This window comes from Panulirus ornatus, chromosome 1, assembly GCF_036320965.1.
Source record: "Panulirus ornatus isolate Po-2019 chromosome 1, ASM3632096v1, whole genome shotgun sequence".
Lineage (NCBI taxonomy): Eukaryota > Metazoa > Arthropoda > Malacostraca > Decapoda > Palinuridae > Panulirus > Panulirus ornatus.
In genome coordinates this window covers 15,415,414-15,443,384 of record NC_092224.1, presented here as the reverse complement: position 1 = coordinate 15,443,384, position 27,971 = coordinate 15,415,414, and the positions used below count along the sequence as shown (strand labels likewise).

Here is a 27,971-nt window from a genome sequence, read left to right as displayed (position 1 = left end):
TATATACACACACAGACATATACATATATACACATGCACACAATTCACACTGTCTGCCTTTATTCATTCCCATTGCCACCTCGCCACACATGGAATAACATCCTCTTCCCCCTCATGTGTGCGAGGTAGCGCTAGGAAAAGACAACAAAGGCCCCATTCGTTCACACTCAGTCTCTAGCTGTCATGCAATAATGCCCTAAACCACAGCTCCCTTTCCACATCCAGGCCCCACAGAACTTTCCATGGTTTACACCAGACGCTTCACATGCCTTGGTTTAATCCATTGACAGCACGTCGGCCTCAGTATACCTTGCACGCCTTTCAACCTCATGCATGTTCAGGCCCTGATCGCACAAAATCTTTTTCACTCCATCTTTCCACCTCCTCTTCCACTTCTTGTTCCCTCCATCTCTGACACATATATCCTGTTTGTCAATCTTTCCTCACTCATTCTCTCCATGTGACCAAACCATTTCAAAACACCCTCTTCTGTTCTCTCAACCACACTCTATTCATCACCACACATCTCTCTTGCCCTTTCATTACTTACTCAATCAAACCACCTCATACCACATATTGTCCTCAAACCTCTCATTTCCAGCACATCCACCATCCTCGCAACCATATAACATTGTTGGTACCACTATTCCTTCAAACATACCCATTTTTTCTTTTCGAGATAATGTTCTCACTTTCCACACATTTTTCAAAGCTCCCAGAACTTTGGCCCCCTCCCCCAGTCTATGACTCACTTCTGCTTCCATGGTTCCATCCACTGCCAAATCCACTCCCAGATATCTAAAAAAAACTTCACTTCCTCCAGTTTTTCTCCATTCAAACTTACCTCCAAACTGACTTGTCCCTTAACCCTACATTGCTCTTATTCACATTTACTCTGAGCTTTCTTCTTTCACACACTTTACCAAACTCAGTCACCAGCTTCTACAGTTTCTCACCCGAATCAGCCAACAGCGCTGTATCATCAGCAAAAAACAAATGATTCACTTCCCAAGCTCTCTCATCCACAGCAAACTGCATACTTGCCCCTCTTTCCAAAACTCTGGCATTCACCTCCCTAACAACCCCATCCATAAACAAATTAAACAACCATGGAGACATCACAACCCCTGCCGCAAACCGATATTCACCGAGAACCAGTCACTTTCCTCTCTTCCTATTCGTAAACATTCCTTATATCCTCGAAAAAAATTTTCACGGCTTTTAACAAGTTGCCTCCCACACCATATATTCTTAATACCTTCAATAGAGCATCTCTATCAACTCTATCATATGCTTTCTCCAGATCAATAAATGCTACATACAAATCCATTTGCTTTTCTAAGTATTTCTCACATATATTCTTCAATGCAAACACCTGATCACACATCCTCTACCACTTCTGAAACCACACAGCTCTTTCCCAATCTAATGCTCTGTACATGCTTTCACCTTCTCAATCAATACCCTCCCATATAATTTACCAGGAATACTCAACAAACTTATACCTCTTTATCCACTTTGCCTTTGTACATTGACCTTTCTTTATCCACTTTGCCTTTGGACAGTGACACTATGCATGCATTCCGCCACTCCTTAGGTACCTCATCATGAGTCATACATACATTATATATCCTTACCAACCGGTCAACATCACAGTCACCTGCTTTTCCTAGCGCTACCTCGCGCACATGAGGGGGGAGGGGGTTGTTAATTCATGTGTGGCGGGGTAACGATGGGAATGAATAAAGGCAGACAGTAGGAAGAAAGTGATTGGTTCTCAGTGAATGTAGGTTTGCGGCAGGGGTGTGTGATGTCTCCATGGTTGTTTAATTTGTTTATGGATGGGGTTGTTAGGGAGGTGAATGCAAGAGTTTTGGAAAGAGGGGCAAGTATGCAGTCTGTTGTGGATGAGAGAGCTTGGGAAGTGAGTCAGTTGTTGTTCGCTGATGATACAGCGCTGGTGGCTGATTCGTGTGAGGGACTGCAGAAGCTTGTGACTGAGTTTGGTAAAGTGTGTGAAAGAAGAAAGCTGAAAGTAAATGTGAATAAGAGCAAGGTTATTAGGTACAGTAGGGTTGAGGGACAAGTCAATTGGGAGGTAAGTTTGAATGGAGAAAAACTGGAGGAAGTGAAGTGTTTTAGATATCTAGGAGTGGATTTGGCAGTGGATGGAACCATGGAAGCAGAAGTGAATCATACGGTGGGGGAGGGGGCGAAAGTTCTGGGAGCATTGAAGAATGTATGGAAGTCGAGAACATTACCTCGGAAAGCAAAAATGGGTATGTTTGAAGGAACAGTGGTTCCAACAGTGTTGTATAGTTGCGAGGCATGGGCTATGGATATAGGGGTGTGCGGAGGAGGGTGGATGTGCTGGAAATGAGATGTTTGAGGACAATATGTGGTGTGAGGTGGTTTGATTGAGTAAGTAATAATAGGGTAAGAGAGATGTGTGGTAATAAAAAGAGTGTGGTTGAGAGAGCAGAAGAGGGTGTTTTGAAATGGTTTGGTCACATATAGAGAATGAGTGAGGAAAGATTGACCAAGAGGATATATGTGTCAGAGGTGGAGGGAACAAGGAGAAGTGGGAGACCAAATTGGAGGTGGAAAGATGGAGTGAAAAAGATTCTGAGTGATCGTGGCCTGAACATGCAGGAGGGTGAAAGGCGTGCAAGAAATTGAGTGAATTGAAACGATGTGGTATACCAGGGGTCGACGTGCTGTCAATAGATTGAACCAGGGCATGGGAAGCATCTGGGGTAAACCATGGAAAGTTCTGTGGGGCCTGGATGTGGAAAGGGAGGTGTGGTTTCGGTGCATCATTACATGACAGCTAGAGACTGAGTGTGAACGAAAGTGGCATTTGCTGTCTTTTCCTAGCCCTACCTCGCGCACATGAGGGGGGAGGGGGTTGTTAATTCACGTGTGGTAGGGTGACGATGGGAATGAATAAAGGCAAACAGTATGAATTATGTACATGTGTATATATGTATATGTCTGTGTGTGTATATATATGTATACGTTGAGATGTATAGGTATATATATTTGCGTGTGTGGACATGTATGTATATACAAGTGTATGTGGGTGGGTTGGGCCATTCTTTCGTCTGTTTCCTTGCGCTACCTCGCTAACGCGGGAGACAGCAACAGAGCAAAATAAAATAAATATAATAATATATATTTTTTTTTTTTTTTTTATACTTTGTCGCTGTCTCCCGCGTTTGCGAGGTAGCGCAAGGAAACAGACGAAAGAAATGGCCCAACTCACCCCCATACACATGTATATACATACGTCCACACACGCAAATATACATACCTACACAGCTTTCCATGGTATATAATAATATATATATATATATATATTTTATATCCCCCATGGTATATAATAATATATATATATATGAAGTCAGGGGTTAGTGAGAGGACAAGAGCAAGGGAAGGAGTAGCAATACTCCTGAAACAGGAGTTGTGGGAGTATGTGATAGAATGTAAGAAAGTAAATTCTCGATTAATATGGGTAAAATTGAAAGTTGATGGAGAGAGGTGGGTGATTATTGGTGCATATGCACCTGGGCATGAGAAGAAAGATCATGAGAGGCTAGTGTTTTGGGAGCAGCTAAATGAGTGTGTTAGCGGTTTTGATGCACGAGACCGGGTTATAGTGATGGGTGATTTGAATGCAAAGGTGAGTAATGTGGCAGTTGAGGGAATAATTGGTATGCATGGGGTGTTCAGTGTTGTAAATGGAAATGGTGAAGAGCTTGTAGATTTATGTGCTGAAAAAGGACTGATGATTGGGAATACCTGGTTTAAAAAGCGAGATATACATAAGTATACTTATGTAAGTAGGAGAGATGGCCAGAGAGCGTTATTGGATTACGTGTTAATTGACAGGCGTGCGAAAGAGAGACTTTTGGATGTCAATGTGCTGAGAGGTGCAACTGGAGGGATGTCTGATCATTATCTTGTGGAGGCTAAGGTGAAGATTAGTATGGGTTTTCAGAAAAGAAGAGTGAATGTTGGGGTGAAGGTGGTGAGAGTAAGTGAGCTTGGGAAGGAGACCTGTGTGAAGAAGTACCAGGAGAGACTGAGTACAGAATGGAAAAAGGTGAGAACAATGGAAGTAAGGGGAGTGGGGGAGGAATGGGATGTATTTAGGGAATCAGTGATGGATTGCGCAAAAGATGCTTGTGGCATGAGAAGAGTGGGAGGTGGGCTGTTTAGAAAGGGTAGTGAGTGGTGGGATGAAGAAGTAAGAGTATTAGTGAAAGAGAAGAGAGAGGCATTTGGACGATTTTTGCAGGGAAAAAATGCAATTGAGTGGGAAAAGTATAAAAGAAAGAGACAGGAGGTCAAGAGAGAGGTGCAAGAGGTGAAAAAAAGGGCAAATGAGAGTTGGGGTGAGAGACTATCAGTAAATTTTAGGGAGAATAAAAAGATGTTCTGGAAGGAGGTAAATAGGGTGCGTAAGACAAGGGAGCAAATGGGAACTTCAGTGAAGGGCGTAAATGGGGAGGTGATAACAAGTAGTGGTGATGTGAGAAGGAGATGGAATGAGTATTTTGAAGGTTTGTTGAATGTGTCTGATGACAGAGTGGCAGATATAGGGTGTTTGGGTCGAGGTGGTGTGCAAAGTGAGAGGGTTAGGGAAAATGATTTGGTAAACAGAGAAGAGGTAGTAAAAGCTTTGCGGAAGATGAAAGCCGGCAAGGCAGCAGGTTTGGATGGTATTGCAGTGGAATTTATTAAAAAAGGGGGTGACTGTATTGTTGACTGGTTGGTAAGGTTATTTAATGTATGTATGACTCATGGTGAGGTGCCTGAGGATTGGCGGAATGCGTGCATAGTGCCATTGTACAAAGGCAAAGGGGATAAGAGTGAGTGCTCAAATTACAGAGGTATAAGTTTGTTGAGTATTCCTGGTAAATTATATGGGAGGGTATTGATTGAGAGGGTGAAGGCATGTACAGAGCATCAGATTGGGGAAGAGCAGTGTGGTTTCAGAAGTGGTAGAGGATGTGTGGATCAGGTGTTTGCTTTGAAGAATGTATGTGAGAAATACTTAGAAAAGCAAATGGATTTGTATGTAGCATTTATGGATCTGGAGAAGGCATATGATAGAGTTGATAGAGATGCTCTGTGGAAGGTATTAAGAATATATGGTGTGGGAGGCAAGTTGTTAGAAGCAGTGAAAAGTTTTTATCGAGGATGTAAGGCATGTGTACGTGTAGGAAGAGAGGAAAGTGATTGGTTCTCAGTGAATGTAGGTTTGCGGCAGGGGTGTGTGATGTCTCCATGGTTGTTTAATTTGTTTATGGATGGGGTTGTTAGGGAGGTAAATGCAAGAGTCTTGGAAAGAGGGGCAAGTATGAAGTCTGTTGGGGATGAGAGAGCTTGGGAAGTGAGTCAGTTGTTGTTCGCTGATGATACAGCGCTGGTGGCGGATTCATGTGAGAAACTGCAGAAGCTGGTGACTGAGTTTGGTAAAGTGTGTGAAGAAGAAAGTTAAGAGTAAATGTGAATAAGAGCAAGGTTATTAGGTACAGTAGGGTTGAGGGTCAAGTCAATTGGGAGGTGAGTTTGAATGGAGAAAAACTGGAGGAAGTGAAGTGTTTTAGATATCTGGGAGTGGATCTGTCAGCGGATGGAACCATGGAAGCGGAAGTGGATCATAGGGTGGGGGAGGGGGCGAAAATTTTGGGAGCCTTGAAAAATGTGTGGAAGTCGAGAACATTATCCCGGAAAGCAAAAATGGGTATGTTTGAAGGAATAGTAGTTCCAACAATGTTGTATGGTTGCGAGGCGTGGGCTATGGATAGAGTTGTGTGCAGATGGATGGATGTGCTGGAAATGAGATGTTTGAGGACAATGTGTGGTGTGAGGTGGTTTGATCGAGTAAGTAACGTAAGGGTAAGAGAGATGTGCGGAAATAAAAAGAGCGTGGTTGAGAGAGCAGAAGAGGGTGTTTTGAAATGGTTTGGGCACATGGAGAGAATGAGTGAGGAAAGATTGACCAAGAGGATATATGTGTCGGAGGTGGAGGGAACGAGGAGAAGAGGGAGACCAAATTGGAGGTGGAAAGATGGAGTGAAAAGGATTTTGTGTGATCGGGGCCTGAACATGCAGGAGGGTGAAAGGAGGGCAAGGAATAGAGTGAATTGGAGCGATGTGGTATACAGGGGTTGACGTGCTGTCAGTGGATTGAATCAAGGCATGTGAAGCGTCCGGGGTAAACCATGGAAAGCTGTGTAGGTATGTATATTTGCGTGTGTGGACGTGTGTATATACATGTGTATGGGGAGGGTTGGGCCATTTCTTTCGTCTGTTTCCTTGCGCTACCTCGCAAACGCGGGAGACAGCGACAAAGTATAAAAAAAAAAAAAAAAAATATTTATATGCACATCTTTACTTTTTGTATGCATGAATTACAGTGCCACAGATATCCACTGTCCGTGTCATATATTTCCTCAGTTTGACAGCCATATTCCTATTTCACTATCTATAGTCCCTGTTTCTGGCTCTATTTCCCTGTGTACTTCATACTATATTCAATATTTCCTACATATGCAAGGAAGACATTGTTCACTTTGCTGTGTAAGTAATGCATAAAGTCTCTCTTTGTTTTTTGATATTTTTGCAGGATTATATATTTTCTGATTTATATGCCTAACTGCCTTTTGGAGCCATACCATTTTCTTGGGAATTTGTGAATTAGTATTTTGCTTATCATTCCTTCAAATTTCAATTTGCTTCCATATTCACAACATCTTATCAGTTTTGTTACTTCTCTAACTTTACTAAAATTTATCAATGCATCAATAATCATATTACTACCACTTACAAGCTCACTTTCCGGAAGCTCTTTCCATCTGCTTTCTTTTTCACTCAATTTTAGTTTCAACCAAAAATTCCTTTTTACACTGTTGTCTGCTACTTTGCTTATTTCTATTCTACAAGCATTTAATTTTCAGACACCTTTTGAACTGGTTGGTCAAAGAATAATCTTATCTTAAAAATATTCCATAATTGTTTTTTGTTTATTTCAATATCATTACCTCAGGATGCAACATTGTTTAAACATCATATATTTCTTTCTTTTAATTTCCCTTAAGTCTCTGGTGAAGCTGCTACACAAGCTTCATTTCCTCAGTTAATTTTTGTGTAATACAGTATATACCTTTTATCATTCAATATTTGTTAAATGTGTCTGATGACAGAGTGGCAGATATAGGGTGTTTGGGTCGAGGTGGTGTGCAAAGTGAGAGGGTTAGGGAAAATGATTTGGTAAACAGAGAAGAGGTAGTAAAAGCTTTGCGGAAGATGAAAGCCGGCAAGGCAGCAGGTTTGGATGGTATTGCAGTGGAATTTATTAAAAAAGGGGGTGACTGTATTGTTGACTGGTTGGTAAGGTTATTTAATGTATGTATGACTCATGGTGAGGTGCCTGAGGATTGGCGGAATGCGTGCATAGTGCCATTGTACAAAGGCAAAGGGGATAAGAGTGAGTGCTCAAATTACAGAGGTATAAGTTTGTTGAGTATTCCTGGTAAATTATATGGGAGGGTGTTGATTGAGAGGGTGAAGGCATGTACAGAGCATCAGATTGGGGAAGAGCAGTGTGGTTTCAGAAGTGGTAGAGGATGTGTGGATCAGGTGTTTGCTTTGAAGAATGTATGTGAGAAATACTTAGAAAAGCAAATGGATTTGTATGTAGCATTTATGGATCTGGAGAAGGCATATGATAGAGTTGATAGAGATGCTCTGTGGAAGGTATTAAGAATATATGGTGTGGGAGGCAAGTTGTTAGAAGCAGTGAAAAGTTCTTATCGAGGATGTAAGGCATGTGTACGTGTAGGAAGAGAGGAAAGTGATTGGTTCTCAGTGAATGTAGGTTTGCGGCAGGGGTGTGTGATGTCTCCATGGTTGTTTAATTTGTTTATGGATGGGGTTGTTAGGGAGGTAAATGCAAGAGTCTTGGAAAGAGGGGCAAGTATGAAGTCTGTTGGGGATGAGAGAGCTTGGGAAGTGAGTCAGTTGTTGTTCGCTGATGATACAGCGCTGGTGGCGGATTCATGTGAGAAACTGCAGAAGCTGGTGACGGAGTTTGGTAAAGTGTGTGGAAGAAGAAAGTTAAGAGTAAATGTGAATAAGAGCAAGGTTATTAGGTACAGTAGGGTTGAGGGTCAAGTCAATTGGGAGGTGAGTTTGAATGGAGAAAAACTGGAGGAAGTGAAGTGTTTTAGATATCTGGGAGTGGATCTGTCAGCGGATGGAACCATGGAAGCGGAAGTGGATCATAGGGTGGGGGAGGGGGCGAAAATTTTGGGAGCCTTGAAAAATGTGTGGAAGTCGAGAACATTATCTCGGAAAGCAAAAATGGGTATGTTTGAAGGAATAGTGGTTCCAACAATGTTGTATGGTTGCGAGGCGTGGGCTATGGATAGAGTTGTGCGCAGGAGGATGGATGTGCTGGAAATGAGATGTTTGAGGACAATGTGTGGTGTGAGGTGGTTTGATCGAGTAAGTAACGTAAGGGTAAGAGAGATGTGTGGAAATAAAAAGAGCGTGGTTGAGAGAGCAGAAGAGGGTGTTTTGAAATGGTTTGGGCACATGGAGAGAATGAGTGAGGAAAGATTGACCAAGAGGATATATGTGTCGGAGGTGGAGGGAACGAGGAGAAGAGGGAGACCAAATTGGAGGTGGAAAGATGGAGTGAAAAGGATTTTGTGTGATCGGGGCCTGAACATGCAGGAGGGTGAAAGGAGGGCAAGGAATAGAGTGAATTGGAGCGATGTGGTATACAGGGGTTGACGTGCTGTCGGTGGATTGAATCAAGGCATGTGAAGCGTCCGGGGTAAACCATGGAAAGCTGTGTAGGTATGTATATTTGCGTGTGTGGACGTGTGTATGTACATGTGTATGGGGGGGGTTGGGCCATTTCTTTCGTCTGTTTCCTTGCGCTACCTCGCAACCGCGGGAGACAGCGACGAGGTATAAAAAAAAAAAAAACCTTTTATCATGATTTAGATGGGTGACTGAGTCATGTGATAATTATTTCAGCTCAAGTGGGAGAATGCTAATGGCATACTGTATGAATATGAGGTGGAATTAAAAATAAGCTGGGAATTCAAATAAGTGTGGGAACCATTAGCACAGAGCATTTGCATTTTAACTGACAATTATCTTAAGGGTTAAAAAATCTTACATGAAATATACCATAGAAAACTAACCCTTATTGTTGATTTTAAAGTTTCTTTATATTCATTTCAAACATAATGCATCAATGTCTTGATAAGGATATATTAATTGAAAACCATCTTTATGCCCTTCATAAATGTAAGGACTGTATATATCAGCTTGATAACTATATGTGTTTACAGATAATGATAAAGTCATCAGAGGCAAGGATGAAACTTGACTCTTTCAGGGGGAATGAAGTACCAATGCCCAACAGATAGGGCATTGTCATTATTGCCTGACAATTATAGAGGTATCACTTTGTCAGACATTATTGACAATGATTAAAATTCAATACCCAGAAAACAGCCTATTCTTGTACAAGCTGCCCAACAGCATATTCAACTCAAAAACAATTCCCCAATGAAAGTCCTATTTTTGATATTGGGGTATATCATCCCCCTAATCCCCCACTTCCCCCCAATATTCTTGCCCTTGATAAGAGCATCTGGGGCTTATAGGAACTACAGAAAAATGCCAAGAAATGATGATGAGGCATGGTAAAAGGAGGTTCCTCTATGACTATCATCTTGCAATTACATGAGTGCATGTGAAAATGACTTAGGGGTTGACTTAGTACCCAACTTATTACCAGAACACAACAATTGAAAATTTTTCAATATGGTTAAAACGTCAGTCTGAGTACATTAAAAGTCTTCAAGTATGTGAGCAAGATGTTCAGTATTACATTCATAGCATATATTACAACTAAATTTGAGTACACATCACCAGCTGGGCACTCCATTCTAAATATATAAAATTATTAGAGAAGGTAAAGTGTAATAAGAAATGTAACTGAATAAAGTAGAAATGTTCAAGGATAGGAGAGGAGCCACTGAACTGAGCATGAAAAGGAAACTTAATCACAACTTTCATGATTCAACACTGATTTGATAGAATGATACTGAGCTTTTTATTGTAAAAGTAAGTGTAACATCTATAAGACACACCAAAAAACTTAGTAAGAAATAAACAAAGAGAGATGTTATGAAATTCTATGTGAACAGAGTGGTGAATGAATGGAACAAGTGAAGAGAGAATAAATACTGAGTGCTGAAATGTTAAAAGAATCATGTAGAAATTTAAAGGTGCTTTAAGAATGAAGCACTATTAGCACAGAATTCTTTTCCCATACTGTACAAATAGGTAATAACAAATTATCAAACACACGCATAGGCACACACTCACACACACATATACACACAGGTAAAACTCTCACCCTGTAAAACACAAATGATAATCTAACAGTATTCACACTCATACACTTAATCACAGTTTCCATATACGGTGGAACCCAAAAGTTGCAGCACTACAACTGTGAAGTGCAACTAAAATGTTATCATTACCTCATATTCATCAAATATTTCTAATGTTACCAAACAATCTTCAACAAATGATATAACCTTCATATCTGCTATAATGATACAAAAGAATGAGTATGAGATAAAGATAATCCTAGGGGAAAAATTGTGCTAAAAACTGCTAAATTCTACTGAACCTGCAAACTTTGTGCACTTACTATATACAAATATGTTCAAGAAGGCTGTAGTCACAGAAATTAGGTCTACCCTGTATCAGAATGTTTTATCAATCAAAATGCCTGATAATGAATCAGCCAGTCCATAAAATTTTGTCTGAAGGCAAATACAATATGCAGTATCAATAAAGGATGAAATTAAACTATAAGGAAACATTCACTTTCCAATATGTAAGACAAGATTACATGGTAGTTTTGAATACGTATTTCATATCTTATTTTTCTGTAATTTTCTAACTCACCTCAAATTTCTGTCGTTCCTGGGCCAGTCTGTTGGCCTCCTCTTGCAAGCGACGTTGCTCTTCTCGCAGCTGCTGCAGCTGCTGTTCCACTACTGATTCTTTCAATTCTGAAGATGTAGCCTTACCTATGGAGGGTGAATCTCCACTGTCTGATGATGACTGCACAGTCACCTGTGATGTCCCACTACTTAGTGTGGACGTCTAATATAGTATCATGTTAATACAGTGATATTCCCTACCAATTACATATGTAGATAACAAAACAAGACAGACATATCTGTAGCTACTGATAGCTATTTAGTTCAAGTAAATGTCTGAAAATCCTGTTCTTCTAATAATTATTCACTGTTCTTAACTAAACCTCAGCAATAAAAAGAAAACTTTTAGAAAATGATATGTGCCAGAAGTATGGTATATAAGCTGATAATGACCACGCATTATGTTTCTAGTTACTACCTTATAATACAAATCAGCTGCTTGTTATGTATATCCTTCTCACTTTTAGTTACTGCTTTATGTATCTGTTGAATAAATGTTTAAAGTGTTTCCATTTGTTATTTCGTATGAGTAAAGTATTCATTGTACATGACTAATATAGTGTCATGTCAATACAGTAATATTCATTACTAATCATGTATGTACATAACAAATCACGACAGACAGATCTGTTGCTATGATAGCTACTAAGTCCACATAAATGTCTGAAAATCCTGTTCTTCCAATAATCATTTACTGTTCTTAACTACACTTCAGCAATAAAAAAAAAACTCTTGGAAAATGATAAGTGCCTGAAGCATGGTATCTCAGCTGATAATGACCACACATGATGTTCCTTCTACCTAACTTTTAATACAAATCAGCTGCTTGTTATGTATATCCTTCTTACTCTTAGTTACAGTTTATGTATCTGTTGAATAAATGTTTGAAACTTTTCCATGAGTTCTTTTTTGTTTTATGACTACAGTGCTAGGAGCCAAAAAACTTTGAATCTGATTTACTTCACCACTTCAAAACTTTTCAGTCTGCCATTACCTACTACAAACAAATTGGTTTTGTGCAAAAACTAGCAAACCATTTAGTGCATACAGTATATCAGCAAAGTGACGTACCTATCTCTTATTCAGTCCTTTCATCTTAGTCTTCCTCTACCTATACTTTCATCTCATAACTACACATTTTTTGGTAATCAGCTTCAAATCCATTATTTCTACACATCCACAGCAATTCTAACTTTATCAATAACTACTTTAACAGTTATAAATATCCATTTGAATCGCTCCATGTTTGCTTCACATATGACAGTAAGGTGATCCATCCTCATCACCTCTTCATAATGCCATCATTTTTGAGCAAATCCCTCACTTTTCCTGTAATCAAGCAGTTCTCCGATAAATCTTCTGAAGCCATGAAGCTGATATTGAAGAGATAAGCAAATAAACAACAAAGAATGTCACAGACATGCCTAATGCAAACAAGAAAACTGTAATCACCTGCTAAAGCTGTATCTATGACAACACTCGGTTATGTTTGCCCATCTCAGCCATCTAAATCACTAATCTCTTACTCTCATCAAATTGATGGGAACTGGCTTCAATCTGCTCAAAGCCTTCTCAATGAGGTGATTTACTATTCCTTTAAATTCCAATATTCTTTCTGTGTTTGTATGACAATTCTTAAGGTATAATTTTGTAACTGTGATACATTTTCTTACTGGTTGTAATGCCAATATTAGATCTGCCATGTTGATATTTGCTTATTTTCATCAATCAATGGCAACAGCCTGTAATGAAACATGGTATGTTGAATTTCCATACACTTTAATGCATTTATTCTGAGGGTAAGGGACATATAAGCGAATACTGACATCAACATTACAACTGCCTTTTTCATGTCTGAATTGTTACATACATGTTTCTACAAAACAATTGCCTGCACAAATTGCAGTCTCAAAGATGCATGAAACCCATAAAAGTTGTCCTGGGGTTGTGAAATAATAATAATAATAATAATAATAATAATAATAATAATAATAATAATAATAACAATAATAATGTGTGATGTCTCCATGGTTGTTTAATTTGTTTATGGATGGGGTTGTAAGGGAGGTGAATGCAAGAGTTTTGGAAAGAGAGGCAAGTATGAAGTCTGTTGGGGATGAGAGAGCTTGGGAAGTGAGTCAGTTGTTGTTCGCTGATGATACAGCGCTGGTGGCTGATTCATGTGAGAAACTGCAGAAGCTGGTGACTGAGTTTGGTAAAGTGTGTGAAAGAAGAAAGTTAAGAGTAAATGTGAATAAGAGCAAGGTTATTAGGTACAGTAGGGTTGAGGGTCAAGTCAATTGGGAGGTGAGTTTGAATGGAGAAAAACTGGAGGAAGTGAAGTGTTTTAGATATCTGGGAGTGGATCTGGCAGCGGATGGAACCATGGAAGTGGAAGTGGATCATAGGGTGGGGGAGGGGGCGAAAATTCTGGGGGCCTTGAAGAATGTGTGGAAGTCGAGAACATTATCTCGGAAAGCAAAAATGGGTATGTTTGAAGGAATAGTGGTTCCAACAATGTTGTATGGTTGCGAGGTGTGGGCTATGGATAGAGTTGTGCGCAGGAGGATGGATGTGCTGGAAATGAGATGTTTGAGGACAATGTGTGGTGTGAGGTGGTTTGATCGAGTGAGTAACGTAAGGGTAAGAGAGATGTGTGGAAATAAAAAGAGCGTGGTTGAGAGAGCAGAAGAGGGTGTTTTGAAGTGGTTTGGGCACATGTAGAGAATGAGTGAGGAAAGATTGACCAAGAGGATATATGTGTCGGAGGTGGAGGGAACGAGGAGAAGAGGCAGACCAAATTGGAGGTGGAAAGATGGAGTGAAAAAGATTTTGTGTGATCAGGGCCTGAACATGCAGGAGGGTGAAAGGAGGGCAAGGAATAGAGTGAATTGGAGCGGAGTGGTATACCGGGGTTGACGTGCTGTCAGTGGATTGAATCAAGGCATGTGAAGCGTCTGGGGTAAACCATGGAAAGCTGTGTAGGTATGCATATTTGCGTGTGTGGACGTATGTATATACATGTGTATGGGGGGGGGTTGGGCCATTTCTTTCGTCTGTTTCCTTGCGCTACCTCGCAAACGCGGGAGACAGCGACAAAGTATAATAAAATAATATAAAATAAAATAATTATAATAATAATACCTCAAATTTTAGAAGATGGAGCAGAAGAAGGTGCCAAGTAAGGAATGCTCATCCTCTTTGAATGCTTAGGCATGGGTGTCTGAATGTAGCTAAGAAGAGAAGAAAGGAGTAACAGGTAGTGGCACAACTAAGGATAGGAACCTGGATATTCTGGTTCTGAGTGAAAAAAAACTCATGGGTCAAGGGGAAGAAAAGTTTGGGAATGTCTTTGGAATAAAGTTAAGGATGGGGTGACAATAATGATGAAGCAGGAGTTATGGGAACGTTTAAAAAGGCATACGTAAGTGGGCTCCAGACTAATGTGGGTGAAAGTTCATTATAAGAGATGGATTAGTGTGTATGCACCTGCCCACAAGAAGAAAGATCATGAAAGGAAATATTCTTTTTGGAGGGGAGATGATAGTGTGTGTCAGCAGATTTGATGTAAAAGACAAGGTATTAGTCATGAGCAATGTGAGTGCAAGGATGAGTAAAGTGACAGCTGAGGATATACTGGGGGTATGAGGTATTAAGTAAGGTGAATGGAAATGGCAAATAGTTTGTTTGGTTGCATACTGGAAAAAGGGCTAGTGATTGGAATACCTAGCTAAAGAATAGGGACATGCATAAGTACACATATGTAAGAGGGGAAGCGGGTCACCAGGTATTACTAAATCACACAATAATTGATAGGCATGCAAAAGAGAAACTCTTGGATATGAATGTGTTATGAGGAACAGCTGATGGAATGTTTGATCATTACCTGGAGGAAGTGAGGGTAAAGATTTGTAGAGGTTTTTAGAAAAGAAGAAACAATATGAGTGAGAAAAGACTGTTGAACGTAAGTGAGCTTAGAAAAGGGATTTGTGTTATGAAATACCATGAAACATTGGGTGCATAATGGCAAAGGTGTGAGTAAACAAAGCAAGAGGAATAAGTGAGGAATGGGAGGTATTTAGGGAAGCAGTGCTGGCATGTGAGAGAGAAATGTGTGGCATGCAGAAGGTGGGAAATGGGCAGGTGAGAAAGGGTAGTGCGCGGTGTGATGATGAAGTATAATTGCTATTGCAAGAGAAAAGAAAGATATATGGGCAGTACTCACAGGGAAGAAGTGCAAATCATTGGGAGATGTACGAGATATAGTGGCAGAAGGTCAAGAGGAAGATGCATGGGTTGAAAAGAGGGCGAATGAGACTGGGATGAGCAAGTATTGGTAAATTTCAGAGAGAATAAGATTTTTGGCAAAACGTTGGTAGTGTGAAAAAACATGAATACAAATGGGAACATTGGTGAAGGGGCAAATGGGGAAGTGGTAACAGGTACTGATGAGGTGAGGAGGAGACAGATTGAGTACTCCAAAGGAATGTTGAATGTGTGTGTTAAAAGGGTGGCAGATGTAGGGTGTTTAGTTCAGGAAGGTATGAGAAGTGACAGAGTCATGGAAAGAAGTTTCATGAAGGAAGAAGAGGTGGGGAAAGAATTGTGTACCATGAAATGATGCAAGGCAACTAATGTGGATGGTTTTGCAGATGAATTTCTTAAGAAAGAGGGTGGCTGTATTGTTGACTGGGTAGTTAGGATTTTCATATGTATGTAAGTATGGATCTTGGTAAGCTGCCAGAAGAATGGTGGAATGCATGTATAGTGCCAATGTATGAAGGAAAGGGGGATAGAGGTTAGTGTTGTAAGGAAGAATAGTGATTGAGAGGGTGAAGGAATGTCCTCAGCATCAGACTGAGGAGGATCATTGTGGTTTCAGGAATAAAGCAAGATGTGTGGAGATGTTTGCATTAAAAAATGTGTGTGAGAAATACTTAGAGAAATAGAAAGATTTGTATGTGGCATTTATTGATTTCGAGAAAGCATAAGATAGGGTTGATAGGGATACACTGCGGAAGGTCATACAAATATATGACATGGGAGAAAAGCTGCTAGAAGTAGGGAGAGAAGAGAGTGAAGGCTGGTCTGCAACAGGGATGTGTGATGTCACTATGTCCATTTAATTTGCTTATGGATAGCATGGAAAGGGAGGCAAATGCAAGGGTCTTGGAGAAATGGGTGAGTATGCCGTCCACAGGGGATGAGGTGGCCTGGGAGGTTAGTGCATAAAGCGTTTAGTGCTGGAAGAGTGAGTGTCCGTAAAATCACTCTCCACACGATCTGAAGACAAATCATGAACGAGCAATTCAGGATAACTTTCTGAATGGTCGTTTAAATATAGTTAAAATTTGCTCAATATCCTTTAGAAAAAACTCAAGATAATGTGTTGTCATTGGAATGGCTGGAAAAAGAATGACGGTGGGATGAAATTATTGGGTACTGCCACCACAGCAACCCTGGTAGAAGGTCTTGAAATAGAAACTTGAAACAACATGTAAATTTACATCTACAGGAGATGTCCGTTCATGTAAATATCCATCTAAAGGAGATAAGAAGCTAATAATAATAATAATAATAATAATAATAATAATAATAATAATAATAATAATAATAAAGATAATAATAATAATAATAATAATAATAATAATAATAATAATAATAATAATATTTATCTATTTATATCTATTTTGCTTTGTCACTGTCTCCCGCGTTTGCGAGGTAGCGCAAGGAAACAGACGAAAGAAATGGCCCAACACACACCCATACACATGTATATACACACACGTCCACACACGCAAATATACATACCTATACATCTCAATGTACACATATATACACACACAGACACATACATATATACCCATGCACACAATTCACACTGTCTGCCTTTATTCATTCCCCTCCCCCCTCATGTGTGCGGGGTAAAGCTAGGAAAAGACAACAAAGGCCTTATTCGTTCACACTCAATCTCCAGCTGTCATGCAATAATGCCCGAAACCACAGCTCCCCTTCCACATCCAGGCCCCACACGGCTTTCCATGGTTTACCCCAGACGCTTCACATGCCTGATTCAATCCACTGACAGCACGTCAACCCCGGTATACCACATCGATCCAATTCACTCTATTCCTTGCCCGCCTTTCACCCTCTTGCATGTTCAGGCCCCGATCACTCAAAATCTTTTTCACTCCATCTTTCCACCTCCAATTTGGTCTCCCACTTCTCCTCGTTCCCTCCACCTCTAACACATATATCCTTTTGGTCAATCTTTCCTCACTCATTCTCTCCATGTGCCCAAACCATTTCAAAACACCCTCTTCTGCTCTCTCAACCACGCTCTTTTTATTTCCACACATCTCTCTTACCCTTACATTACTTACTCGATCAAACCACCTCACACCACACATTGTCCTCAAACATCTCATTTCAAGCACATCCACCCTCCTGTGCACAACTCTATCCATAGCCCACGCCTCGCAACCATACAGCATTGTTGGAACCACTATTCCTTCAAACATACCCATTTTTGCTTTCCGAGATAATGTTCTCGACTTCCACACATTCTTCAAGGCTCCCAGGATTTTCGCCCCCTCCCCCACCCTATGATTCACTTCCGCTTCCATGGTTCCATCCGCTGCCAGATCCACTCCCAGATATCTAAAACACTTTACTTCCTCCAGTTTTTCTCCATTCAAACTTACCTCCCAATTGACTTGACCCTCAACCCTACTGTACCTAATAACCTTGCTCTTATTCACATTTACTCTTAACTTTCTTCTTTCACACACTTTACCAAACTCAGTCACCAGCTTCTGCAGTTTCTCACATGAATCAGCCACCAGCGCTGTATCATCAGCGAACAACAACTGACTCACTTCCTAAGCTCTCTCATTCACAACAGACTTCATTCTTGCCCCTCTTTCCAAAACTCTTGCATTCACCTACCTAACAACCCCATCCATAAACAAATTAAACAACCATGGAGACATCACACACCCCTGCCACAAACCTACATTCACTGAGAACCAATCACTTTCCTGTCTTCCTACACGTACACATGCCTTACATCCTTGATAAAAACTTTTCACTTCTTCTAACAACTTGCCATCCACACCATATATTCTTAATACCTTCCACAGAGCATCTCTATCAACTCTATCATATGCCTTCTCCAGATCCATAAATGCTACATACAAATCCATTTGCTTTTCTAAGTATTTCTCACATACATTCTTCAAAGCAAACACCTGATCCACACTTCCTCTACCACTTCTGAAACCACACTGCTCTTCCCCAATCTGATGCTCTGTACATGCCTTCACCCTCTCAATCAATACCCTCCCATATAATTTACCAGGAATACTCAACAAACTTATACCTCTGTAATTTGAGCACTCACTCTTATCCCCTTTGCCTTTGTACAATGGCACTATGCAAGCATTCCGCCAATCCTCAGGCACCTCACCATGAGTCATACATACATTAAATAACCTTACCAACCAGTCAACAATACAGTCACCCCCTTTTTTAATAAATTCCACTGCAATACCATCCAAACCTGCTGCCTTGCCGGCTTTCATCTTCCGCAAAGCTTTTACTACCTCTTCTCTGTTTACCAAATCATTTTCCCTAACCCTCTCACTTTGCACACCACCTCGACCAAAACACCCTATATCTGCCACTCTATCATCAAACACATTCAACAAACCTTCAAAATACTCACTCCATCTCCTTCTCACATCACCACTACTTGTTATCACCTTCCCATTAGCGCCCTTCACTGAAGTTCCCATTTGCTCCCTTGTCTTACGCACTTTATTTACCTCCTTCCAGATCATCTTTTTATTCTCCCTAAAATTTAATGATACTCTCTCACCCCAACTCTCATTTGCCCTCTTTTTCACCTCTTGCACCTTTCTCTTGACCTCCTGCCTCTTTCTTTTATACATCTCCCACTTAACTGCATTTTTTCCCCACAAAAATCATCCAAATGCCTCTCTCTCTTCTCTTTCACAGCTACTAATATACAACTACTAATATGATAATATGATACTAATATGAAAAATGTATGTGAGAAATACTCAGAAAAGCAATTGGATTTGTATGTAACATTTATGGGTCTGGAGAAGGCATATGATAGAGTTGATAGAGATGCTCTGTGGAAGGTATTAAAAATATATGGTGTGGGAAGTAAGTTGCTGGAAGCAGTGAAAAGTCTTTATCGAGAATGTAAGGCATGTGTACGTGTAGGAAGAGAGGAAAGTGATTGGTTCTTAGTGAATGTTGGTTTGTGGCAGGGGTGCGTGATGTGTCCATGGTTGTTTAATTTGTTTATGGATGGGGTTGTCAGGGAGGTAAATGCAAGAGTTTTGGAGAGAGGGGCAAGCATGCAGTCTGTTGGGGATGAGAGAGCTTGGGAAGTGAGTCAGTTGTTGTTTGCTGATGATACAGTGCTGGTGGCTGATTCGGGTGAGAAACTGCAGGAGCTGGTGACTGACTTTGGTAAAGTGTGTGAAAGAAGAAATTTAAGAGTAAATGTGAATAAGAGCAAGGTTATTAGGTACAGTAGGGTCGAGGGACAAGTCAACTGGGAGGTAAGTTTGAATGGAGAAAAACTGGAGGAAGTGAAGTGTTTTAGATATCTGGGAGTGGATTTGGCAGCGGATGGAACCATGGAAGCGAAAGTGAATCATAGGGTGGGGGAGGGGGCGAAAGTTCTGAGGGCATTGAAAAATGTGTGGAAGTCGAGAAAGTTATCTTGGAAAGCAAAAATGGGTATGTTGAAGGAATAGTGGTTCCAACAATGTTATATGGTTGCGAGGCATGGCCTATAGATAGAGTTGTGCGGAGGAGGGTGGGTGTGCTGGAAATGAGATGTTTGAGGACAATGTGTGGCGTGAGGTGGTTTGTTCGAGTAGGTAATGAAGAGGTAAGAGAGATGTGTGGTAATAAAAAAAGTGTGGTTGAGAGAGCAGAAGAGGGTGTTTTGAAATGGTTTGGTCACATGGAGAGAATGAGTGAGGAAAGATTGACCAAGAGGATATATGTGTCAGAAGTGGAGGGAACGAGGAGAAGTGGTCTCCGGAGACCAAGGTGGAAAGATGGAGTGAAAAAAATTTTGAGTGATCGGGGCCTGAACATGCAGGAGGGCAAAAGGCGGTTAAGGAATAGAGTGAATTGGAATGATGTGGTATACTGGGGTCGACGTGCTGTCAATGGATTGAACCAGGGCATGTGAAGCATCTGAGGTAAACCATGGAAAGTTTTGTGGGGGTCTGGATGTGGAAAGGGAGCTGTGGGTTCGGTGCATTACACATGACAGCTAGAGAGAGTCTGAACGAATGTCGCCTTTGTTGTCTTCTCCTCAAGCTACCTCATGTGCGTGTGGGGGAGAGGGGTGCTGTTTCATGGGTGGTGAGGGGAAAGGATGAAGGCAGCAAGTATAAATATGTATATGTATATATATGTATTATCCCTGGGGATAGGGGATTAAGAATACTTCCCACGTATTCCCTGCGTGTCGTAGAAGGCGACTAAAAGGGGAGGGAGCAGGGGGCTGGAAATCCTCCCCTCTCGTTTTTTTTTTTTAATTTTCCAAAAGAAGGAACAGAGGGGGCCAGGAGAGGATATTCCAAAAAAGGCCCAGTCCTCTGTTCTTAACGCTACCTCGCTAACGCGGGAAATGGCGAATAGTTTAAAAGAAAAAAAAAGATATATATGTATACGTCTGTGTATGTACATGTATGTATACACTGAAATGTATAGGTATGTATATGTGCATGTGTGGGCGTTTATGTATATGCATGTGTATGTGGGTGGATTGGGCCATTCTTTCGTCTGTTTCCTTGTGGTACCTCGCTAATGCGGGAGACAGCAACAAAGTATAATCAATGAATAATAATAATAATAATTTTTTTTTCTTTTTTTGCTCTGTCGTTGTCTCCCGCATTTGCGAGGTAGCACAAGGAAACAGAAGAAAGAAATGGCCCAACCCACCCCTATACACATGTATATACACTCACGTCCAAACACGCAAATATACATACCTATACACCTCAATGTACACATATATATACACACACAGACACATACATATATATCCATGCACACAATTCACAGTCTGCCTTTATTCATTCCCATCGCCACCTCGCCACACATGGAATACCATCCCCCTCCCCCCTCATGTGTGCGAGGTAGCGCTAGGAAAAGATAACAAAAGCCCCATTTGTTCACACTCAGTCTCCAGCTGTCATGCAGTAATGCCCGAACCACAGCTCCCTTTCCACATCCAGGCCCCACAGAACTTTCCATGGTTTACTCCAGACGCTTCACATGCCCTGATTCAATCCACTGACAGCACGTCAACCCCGGTATACCACATTGATCCAATTCACTCTATTCCTTGCCGGCCTTTCACCCTCTTGCATGTTCAGGCCCCGATCACTCAAAATCTTTTTCACTCCATCTTTCCACCTCCAATTTGGTCTCCCACTTCTCCTCGTTCCCTCCACCTCCGACACATATATCCTCTTGGTCAATCTTTCCTCACTCATTCTCTCCATGAGCCCAAACCATTTCAAAACACCCTCTTCTGCTCTCTCAACCACGCTCTTTTTATTTCCACACATCTCTCTTACCCTTACATTACTTACTCGATCAAACCACCTCACACCACACATTGTCCTCAAACATCTCATTTCAAGCACATCCACCCTCCTGCGCACAACTCTATCCATAGCTCACACCTCGCAACCATACAACATTGTTGGAACCACTATTCCTTCAAACATACCCATTTTTGCTTTCCGAGATAATGTTCTCGACTTCCACACATTCTTCAATGCTCCCAGGATTTTCGCCCCCTTCCCCACCCTATGATTCACTTCCACTTCCATGGTTCCATCCACTGCCAGATCCACTCCCAGATATCTAAAACACTTTACTTCCTCCAGTTTTTCTCCATTCAAACTTACCACCCAATTGACTTGACCCTCAACCCTACTGTACCTAATAACCTTGCTCTTATTCACATTTACTCTTAACTTTCTTCTTTCACACACTTTACCAAACTCAGTCACCAGCTTCTGCAGTTTCTCACTTGAATCAGCCACCAGCGCTGTATCATCAGCGAACAACAACTGACTCACTTCCCAAGCTCTCTCATCCACAACAGACTTCATACTTGCCCCCTCTTTCCAAAATAATAAAAATGATAATAATAATTATAATAATAATAAAGATAATATTTATTTATCTATATTCTATATATTTTGCTTTGTCGCTGTCTCCTGCGTTAGCGAGGTAGCGCAAGAAAACAGACGAAAGAATGGCCCGACCCACCCACATACACATGTATATACATACACGTCCACACACGCAAATATACATACCTATACATCTCAACGTATACATATATATACACACACAGACATATACATATATACACATGTACATAATTCATACTGTCTGCCTTTATTCATTCCCATCGCCACCCCGTCACACATGAAATAACAACCCCCTCCCCCTTCATGTGCGTGAGGTAGTGCTAGGAAAAGACAAAAAAGGCCACTTTCGTTCACACTCAGACTCTAGCTGTCATGTACTAATGCACTGAAACCACACCTCCCTTTCCACATCCAGGCCCCACAGAACTTTCCATGGTTTACCCCAGATACTTCACATGCCCTGGTTCAATCTATTGACAGCACGTCAGCCCCAGCATACCACATCGTTCCAATTCACTCTATTCCTTGCACGCCTTTCACCCTACTGCATGTTCAGGCCCCGATCACTCTAAATCTTTTTCACTCCATCTTTCCATCTCCAATTTGGTCTCCCACTTCTCCTTGTTCCCTCCACCTCTGATACATATATCCTCTTGGTCAATCTTTCCCCACTCATTCTGTTCATGTGACCAAACCATTTCAATACACCCTCTTCTGCTCTCTCAACCACACTCTTTTTATTACCACACATCTCTCTTACCCTACTATTACTTACTTGATCAATCCACCTCACACCACATACTGTCCTCGAGACATCTCATTTCCAGCACATCCACCCTCCTCCACACAACTCTATCTATAGCCCATGCCTCGCAGCCATATAACATTATTAGAACCACTATTCCTTCAAACATACCCATTTTTGCTTTCCGAGATAATGTTCTCGACTTCCACATATTTCTTCAACGCTCCCAGAACTTTCGCCCCCTCCCCCACCCTATGATTCACTTCCGCTTCCATGGTTCCATCTGCTCCCAAATAATAATGATAATAATAATAATAATAATAATAATAAGGTGACTAACAGGGGCAGGAATGTAGAGCTGGAAATCCTTTTCTCCTATATCACTTTCCAAAACAAGGGATAGAGGAAGGAGCCAAAGTTCTGTCCTGTCCCATACACTTTTTCTCCTTTTTTTCAACTATATCCTCTCCTCCACAAATAATCCAATGTACTCATACACTGATGACTCCACAATGCATTCATCCACATCCTTCAATTCTGCTCCCGCTTCTCTTACTCAATTTGCATCTTATCTTGATACAGCTTCCTCAATGAACTCAGACATGGACAGGATATATCAGGGGAGTGGACAAAATCTTTTTAAGTTTACTGCCTCCAAGACCCAGTTTCTCCCCATCTCTCAATCGAAAACTCCTCAAAATTCTTGTCTCTCTTTATATGGTTCTGTAATTCCACCTCTTAACTCAATGAACATACTTGGTATTACTGTAACATCCACTCTTTTTTGGAATCCCCACATTACAGGAATAGCTAAGTCTGCCACTAAGAAACTTAGAGTCCTGTTTAGATGTCAAAACTTCTTTTCTTCTGAACAGTTGCTGTGCTTATACAAAGGACTGATTCATCCTTGCATGGAGTACTGCCCTTAAATCTATGGCGGTTCTTGCTCTGCATCTTTACTTGACAGAGTCAAAAGCGATCCAATTTATAAAGTGTCCCAGGCAAAATTCCAAACCTGACCCTCTTGCCATACGCCACAATGTTGGTTCACTTTCCCTCTTCTAAAGGTATTGCTTCGATTTTTGCTCTAAAGAGCTGGCTGCTTGTGTGCCCACACAAATAGCTAGACCATGCAATACTTGGCAAGCTGCTGCACCACATGATTACTGTGTGGCCATCAGCAACTCAAGGGTGGCCCGTTTTGACAACTGCTTCTTTCCTTACAGGTTGAAGCTTTGTGATTCTCTACATTCTTATGTCTTTACCAATAACTAAGACCTGGCATATTTCAAAAGACAGATTTTTCACTTCTAAAATCTATAAATATTTTCCCTTGTCTTTTCTTTTTCTGTTTCATAATTCTCTCTTATCTTTAAGCCTTGGCCTTGATGTGGACTTTTGTCCATGACTGGAGCCTTTTATATGAAAAAAAAATATTTTCTTTTAAGGTTCATTTATCTACTGTGGACATTAAATTGCACACACGGGAAATAGCAAATATCCAAAAAAATTATAATAATAATGATAATCATGATAATTCCATTCACCTATCCATCACTGTATCTGACTAAATTGGGATGCTTCAATACCTGAGGAGTATATAAACATATTCTTTATGCAGCATTTATAATATCTATGCACAACCACTCTTCTGAAAAGCTCTATATGTTCATTCTAGCTTCCCTGCTCTTTTACAGTTTACGCAAATGTACTTACCCTGCTGGCAGAAGGGCTTGACAATTGGTCCAAACGAAACAAAGCATCCCTCTCATCCTTAGGGCCACCAGTCACCACAATGTTGTTGACATGGGGGTCTGCTGAAGTCATCAAGGCAATTTTATGATTTGTGTCCTCTGTGACATCATTGGTAGACCTGGTGCTTCTGAGTGTGGGTTTGTAGTGAGCATGGGTAGGTGTTAAAAGGGCATGGGTGGGGGTCACATAGTGGGTATGAGCAGGCCCAGCATCCCGGAAAGCTGTACGCTGTTCATCATCTTCTTCTCTGAGGGCAGCACTCAGATTGCTGAGGGACCGACTACCAACAGAACAGAGCCTGTGGCTGGCATCACGCTGAAAGATGGAGTTAGTCAAAACATTAGTTTAAGCATTAAAACTGAAAATAACATTAAAGAAATAGATAATACATTCTCAATAAATGAATAAAAAAGTAAAGACTTTTGATTTTCCTTTACCTATCTGCACCTCCCATCTTAGTGAGACAGCATCAGGAACAAAGGAGCAATAGCATCATTTGCATACAACCACTCCCTAGCTGTCATGTATGATATACTAAAACTTGAGTCTACCATCCACAGTTGTGCCCCATAGATTTAGATATATGGTTTATTGTGCTTGCATCTTTACACTCTGTTTCAGTCCAATGACTGTAAGTTAACCCTGTATACCACAAAGATCAAATTAATCATATCCTATGAATGTAGTTCATCCTCCTAAATATTAAGGCCTTAGTACCCCAAAGCCTCCTTCACTTAATCCTCTTCATCCTTTCATCTCCTTTTTGATCTCTCCTTCCCATTTCTTCTCTCATATTCTGTATTGTAGATCCTTTTACTTGGACTTTTAGCACTCATCCTCTACATACGTCCAAACCATTTCTGTACATCCTGATCAGCTTTACAGCTTTATCAATCAGGCTGCACTTATCACACCTTTGCCATCTTTGTCCCGATAGAAAATTATCTCTCCTTCCACACACTCCTTATTGCACCTAAGATCTAAGCTCTCTTCCACACTCTGTGATTCATTTCAGCTATCATGGTTCTATCCACTAACACATTCACTCCCATGTACCAAAAGTAATCTACTTCCTCCAAGTATTCCCCATTCAAATTTACATTCAAACTATACTGTCTCACCCCCTTCTGCAGCTTATTGGCTTACATTTGTTCACATTTAGTCTTTTCTCACACTCTCCCAAAATTCTGTGACAAGCTTATGGAGTTCCTCTCTGGAGTCTGCTTACAGAGACAAGACATCTGCAAATAGCAACTGGGCATACCACAGACCAGTCCATTGCTCTAACTCTTGCAGAAAAAAGCCACATAAAAAAATCCCTTCTTCTAAGAATTTCTCAAACAAATTCCTCAAAGTAAACACATGGTACATACATCCTCTACCTCACCTAAAGCCACAGTACTCCTCCTGGATTAGATGTTCTATGAAAGCTACCACTCTAAATTACCACTCTCCAACTTATCAGGTACAAGACACCCCTCATACTCAACTGATTTAAACCTATGTATTTTATTTTGAGATTAACTTTTGTGCTCCATTCAACCTTGGGCCATACAAACACTGAACAGCATGACTAATCAATCAACAACACAATTAAATCCTTGTTTGAGTAGCACAACAGCAATCACATTCACTCATACTGCTTTGCCAACTTTATCTTACACTTTTCACCACACCAACTGCCAGGCTCTCACTCCGCATGCTACTTTGTCCCAAACACACAACATCCCCATCCTTTCATTTAGCAAAATTCAAAGATCACTGAAAATGCATACTCAATCTCTCTTTACCTATTCTTTACTTGTTATCAGTTCCCCATCTACTCCTCTCACTTGTTTTCGTGTTCTCCTCACAAAATTTATCTTCCAAAACATTTCCACATTCTCTCTGAAGTTCTTTCTTCAGTTCTATCCTTATACAAGAAGGTGGGTGGGGTTGGGGGGTTTGGAGCCCCCCAATCCCACTTCTCATACAACATGAATCTGTAGTTCACTGATGATACGGCACTGGTCACTGATTCAGGTGAGAAAACGCAGAAGTTGGTGACTGAGTTTGGTAAAGTGTGAGAAAAAAGAAAGTTGAAAGCAAACGTGAATAAGAGCAAGGTTATTAGGTTCAGTAGGGTTGACAGACAAGTTGATTGGGAGGTAAGTATGAACAAAGAAAATTGGAGGAAGTGAAGTGTTTTAGATATCTGGGAGTGGACTTAGCAGCGGATGGAACCATGGAAACAGAAATGAGTCACAGGGTGGGGGAGGGGGGTGGGAAGGTTCTGGGAGTGTTGAAGAATGTGTGGAGAGAAAAAACGAGTATGTTTGAAGGAATAGTGTTTCCAACAATGTTATATGGTTGTGAGGCATGGGCTATAGATAGGGTGGTGCAAAGGAGGGTGGATGTGTTGGAAATGAGATGTTTGAGGACAATATGTGGTGTGAGATGGTTTGATCGAGTAAGTAATGAAAGGGTAAGAGAGCTGTGTGGTAATAAAAAGTGTGGTTTGGTCACATGGAGAGAATGAGTGAGGAAAGATTGACAAAGAGGATATATATATATGTCAGAGGTGGAGGGAACGAGGAGAAATGGGAGACCAAATTGAAGGTGGAAGGATGGAGTGAAAAAGATTTTGAGCGATCAGGGCATGAACATACAGGAGGGTGAAAGGCGTGCAAGGAATAGAGCGAATTGGAACGATGTGGTATACTGGGGTCAACGCGCTGCCAATGGATTGAACCAGGGCATGTGAAGCGTCTCGGTAAAACATGAAAAGTTTTCTGGGGCCTGGATGTGGAAAGGGAGCTGTGCTTTCTGTGCCTTACATAAGACAGCTAGAGACTGAGTGTGAACATGTGGCCTTTATTGTCTTTTCCTAGCGCTACCTTGCGCGCACGCGGGGGAAGGGGTGCCATTTCATGTGTGGTGGGATGGCAGCGGGTATGGATGAAGGCAGCATGTATATGTTTTTTTTTTTTTTTTTTATACTTTGTCGCTGTCTCCCGCGTTTGCGAGGTAGCGCAAGGACACAGACGAAAGAAATGGCCCAACCCCCCCCCATACACATGTACATACACACGTCCACACACGCAAATATACATACCTACACAGCTTTCCATGGTTTACCCCAGACGCTTCACATGCCTCGATTCAATCCACTGACAGCACGTCAACCCCTGTATACCACATCGCTCCAATTCA

The 27,971-nt window shown here is 41.0% G+C and overlaps 1 protein-coding gene and 1 long non-coding RNA gene across 14 annotated transcripts in view; one reads left to right on the top strand and one right to left on the bottom strand.

Annotated features, from left to right (window-relative positions):
- The window catches only part of LOC139757896 (uncharacterized), a 175,941-nt gene extending 151,094 nt beyond the window's left edge, over window positions 1-24,847 (top strand). Inside the window, exon 5 of the long non-coding RNA XR_011714746.1 lies at window positions 24,722-24,847. This is a non-coding gene — a long non-coding RNA (uncharacterized lncRNA). The remainder of the gene's footprint in view (window positions 1-24,721) is intronic.
- Window positions 1-27,971, bottom strand: part of LOC139757224 (uncharacterized) — a 321,083-nt gene that overhangs the window by 113,805 nt on the left and 179,307 nt on the right. For 11 of the 13 annotated variants that reach the window (XM_071677655.1, XM_071677734.1, XM_071678035.1 and 8 more), the window contains 2 exons: window positions 24,741-25,094; window positions 11,014-11,214 (listed from right to left, as the gene is read on the bottom strand). In XM_071677655.1, the coding sequence (XP_071533756.1) occupies window positions 11,014-11,214; window positions 24,741-25,094 (555 nt within the window). The remainder of the gene's footprint in view (window positions 1-11,013; window positions 11,215-24,740; window positions 25,095-27,971) is intronic. The other 2 variants (XM_071677890.1, XM_071677976.1) reach the window with 1 other exon arrangement.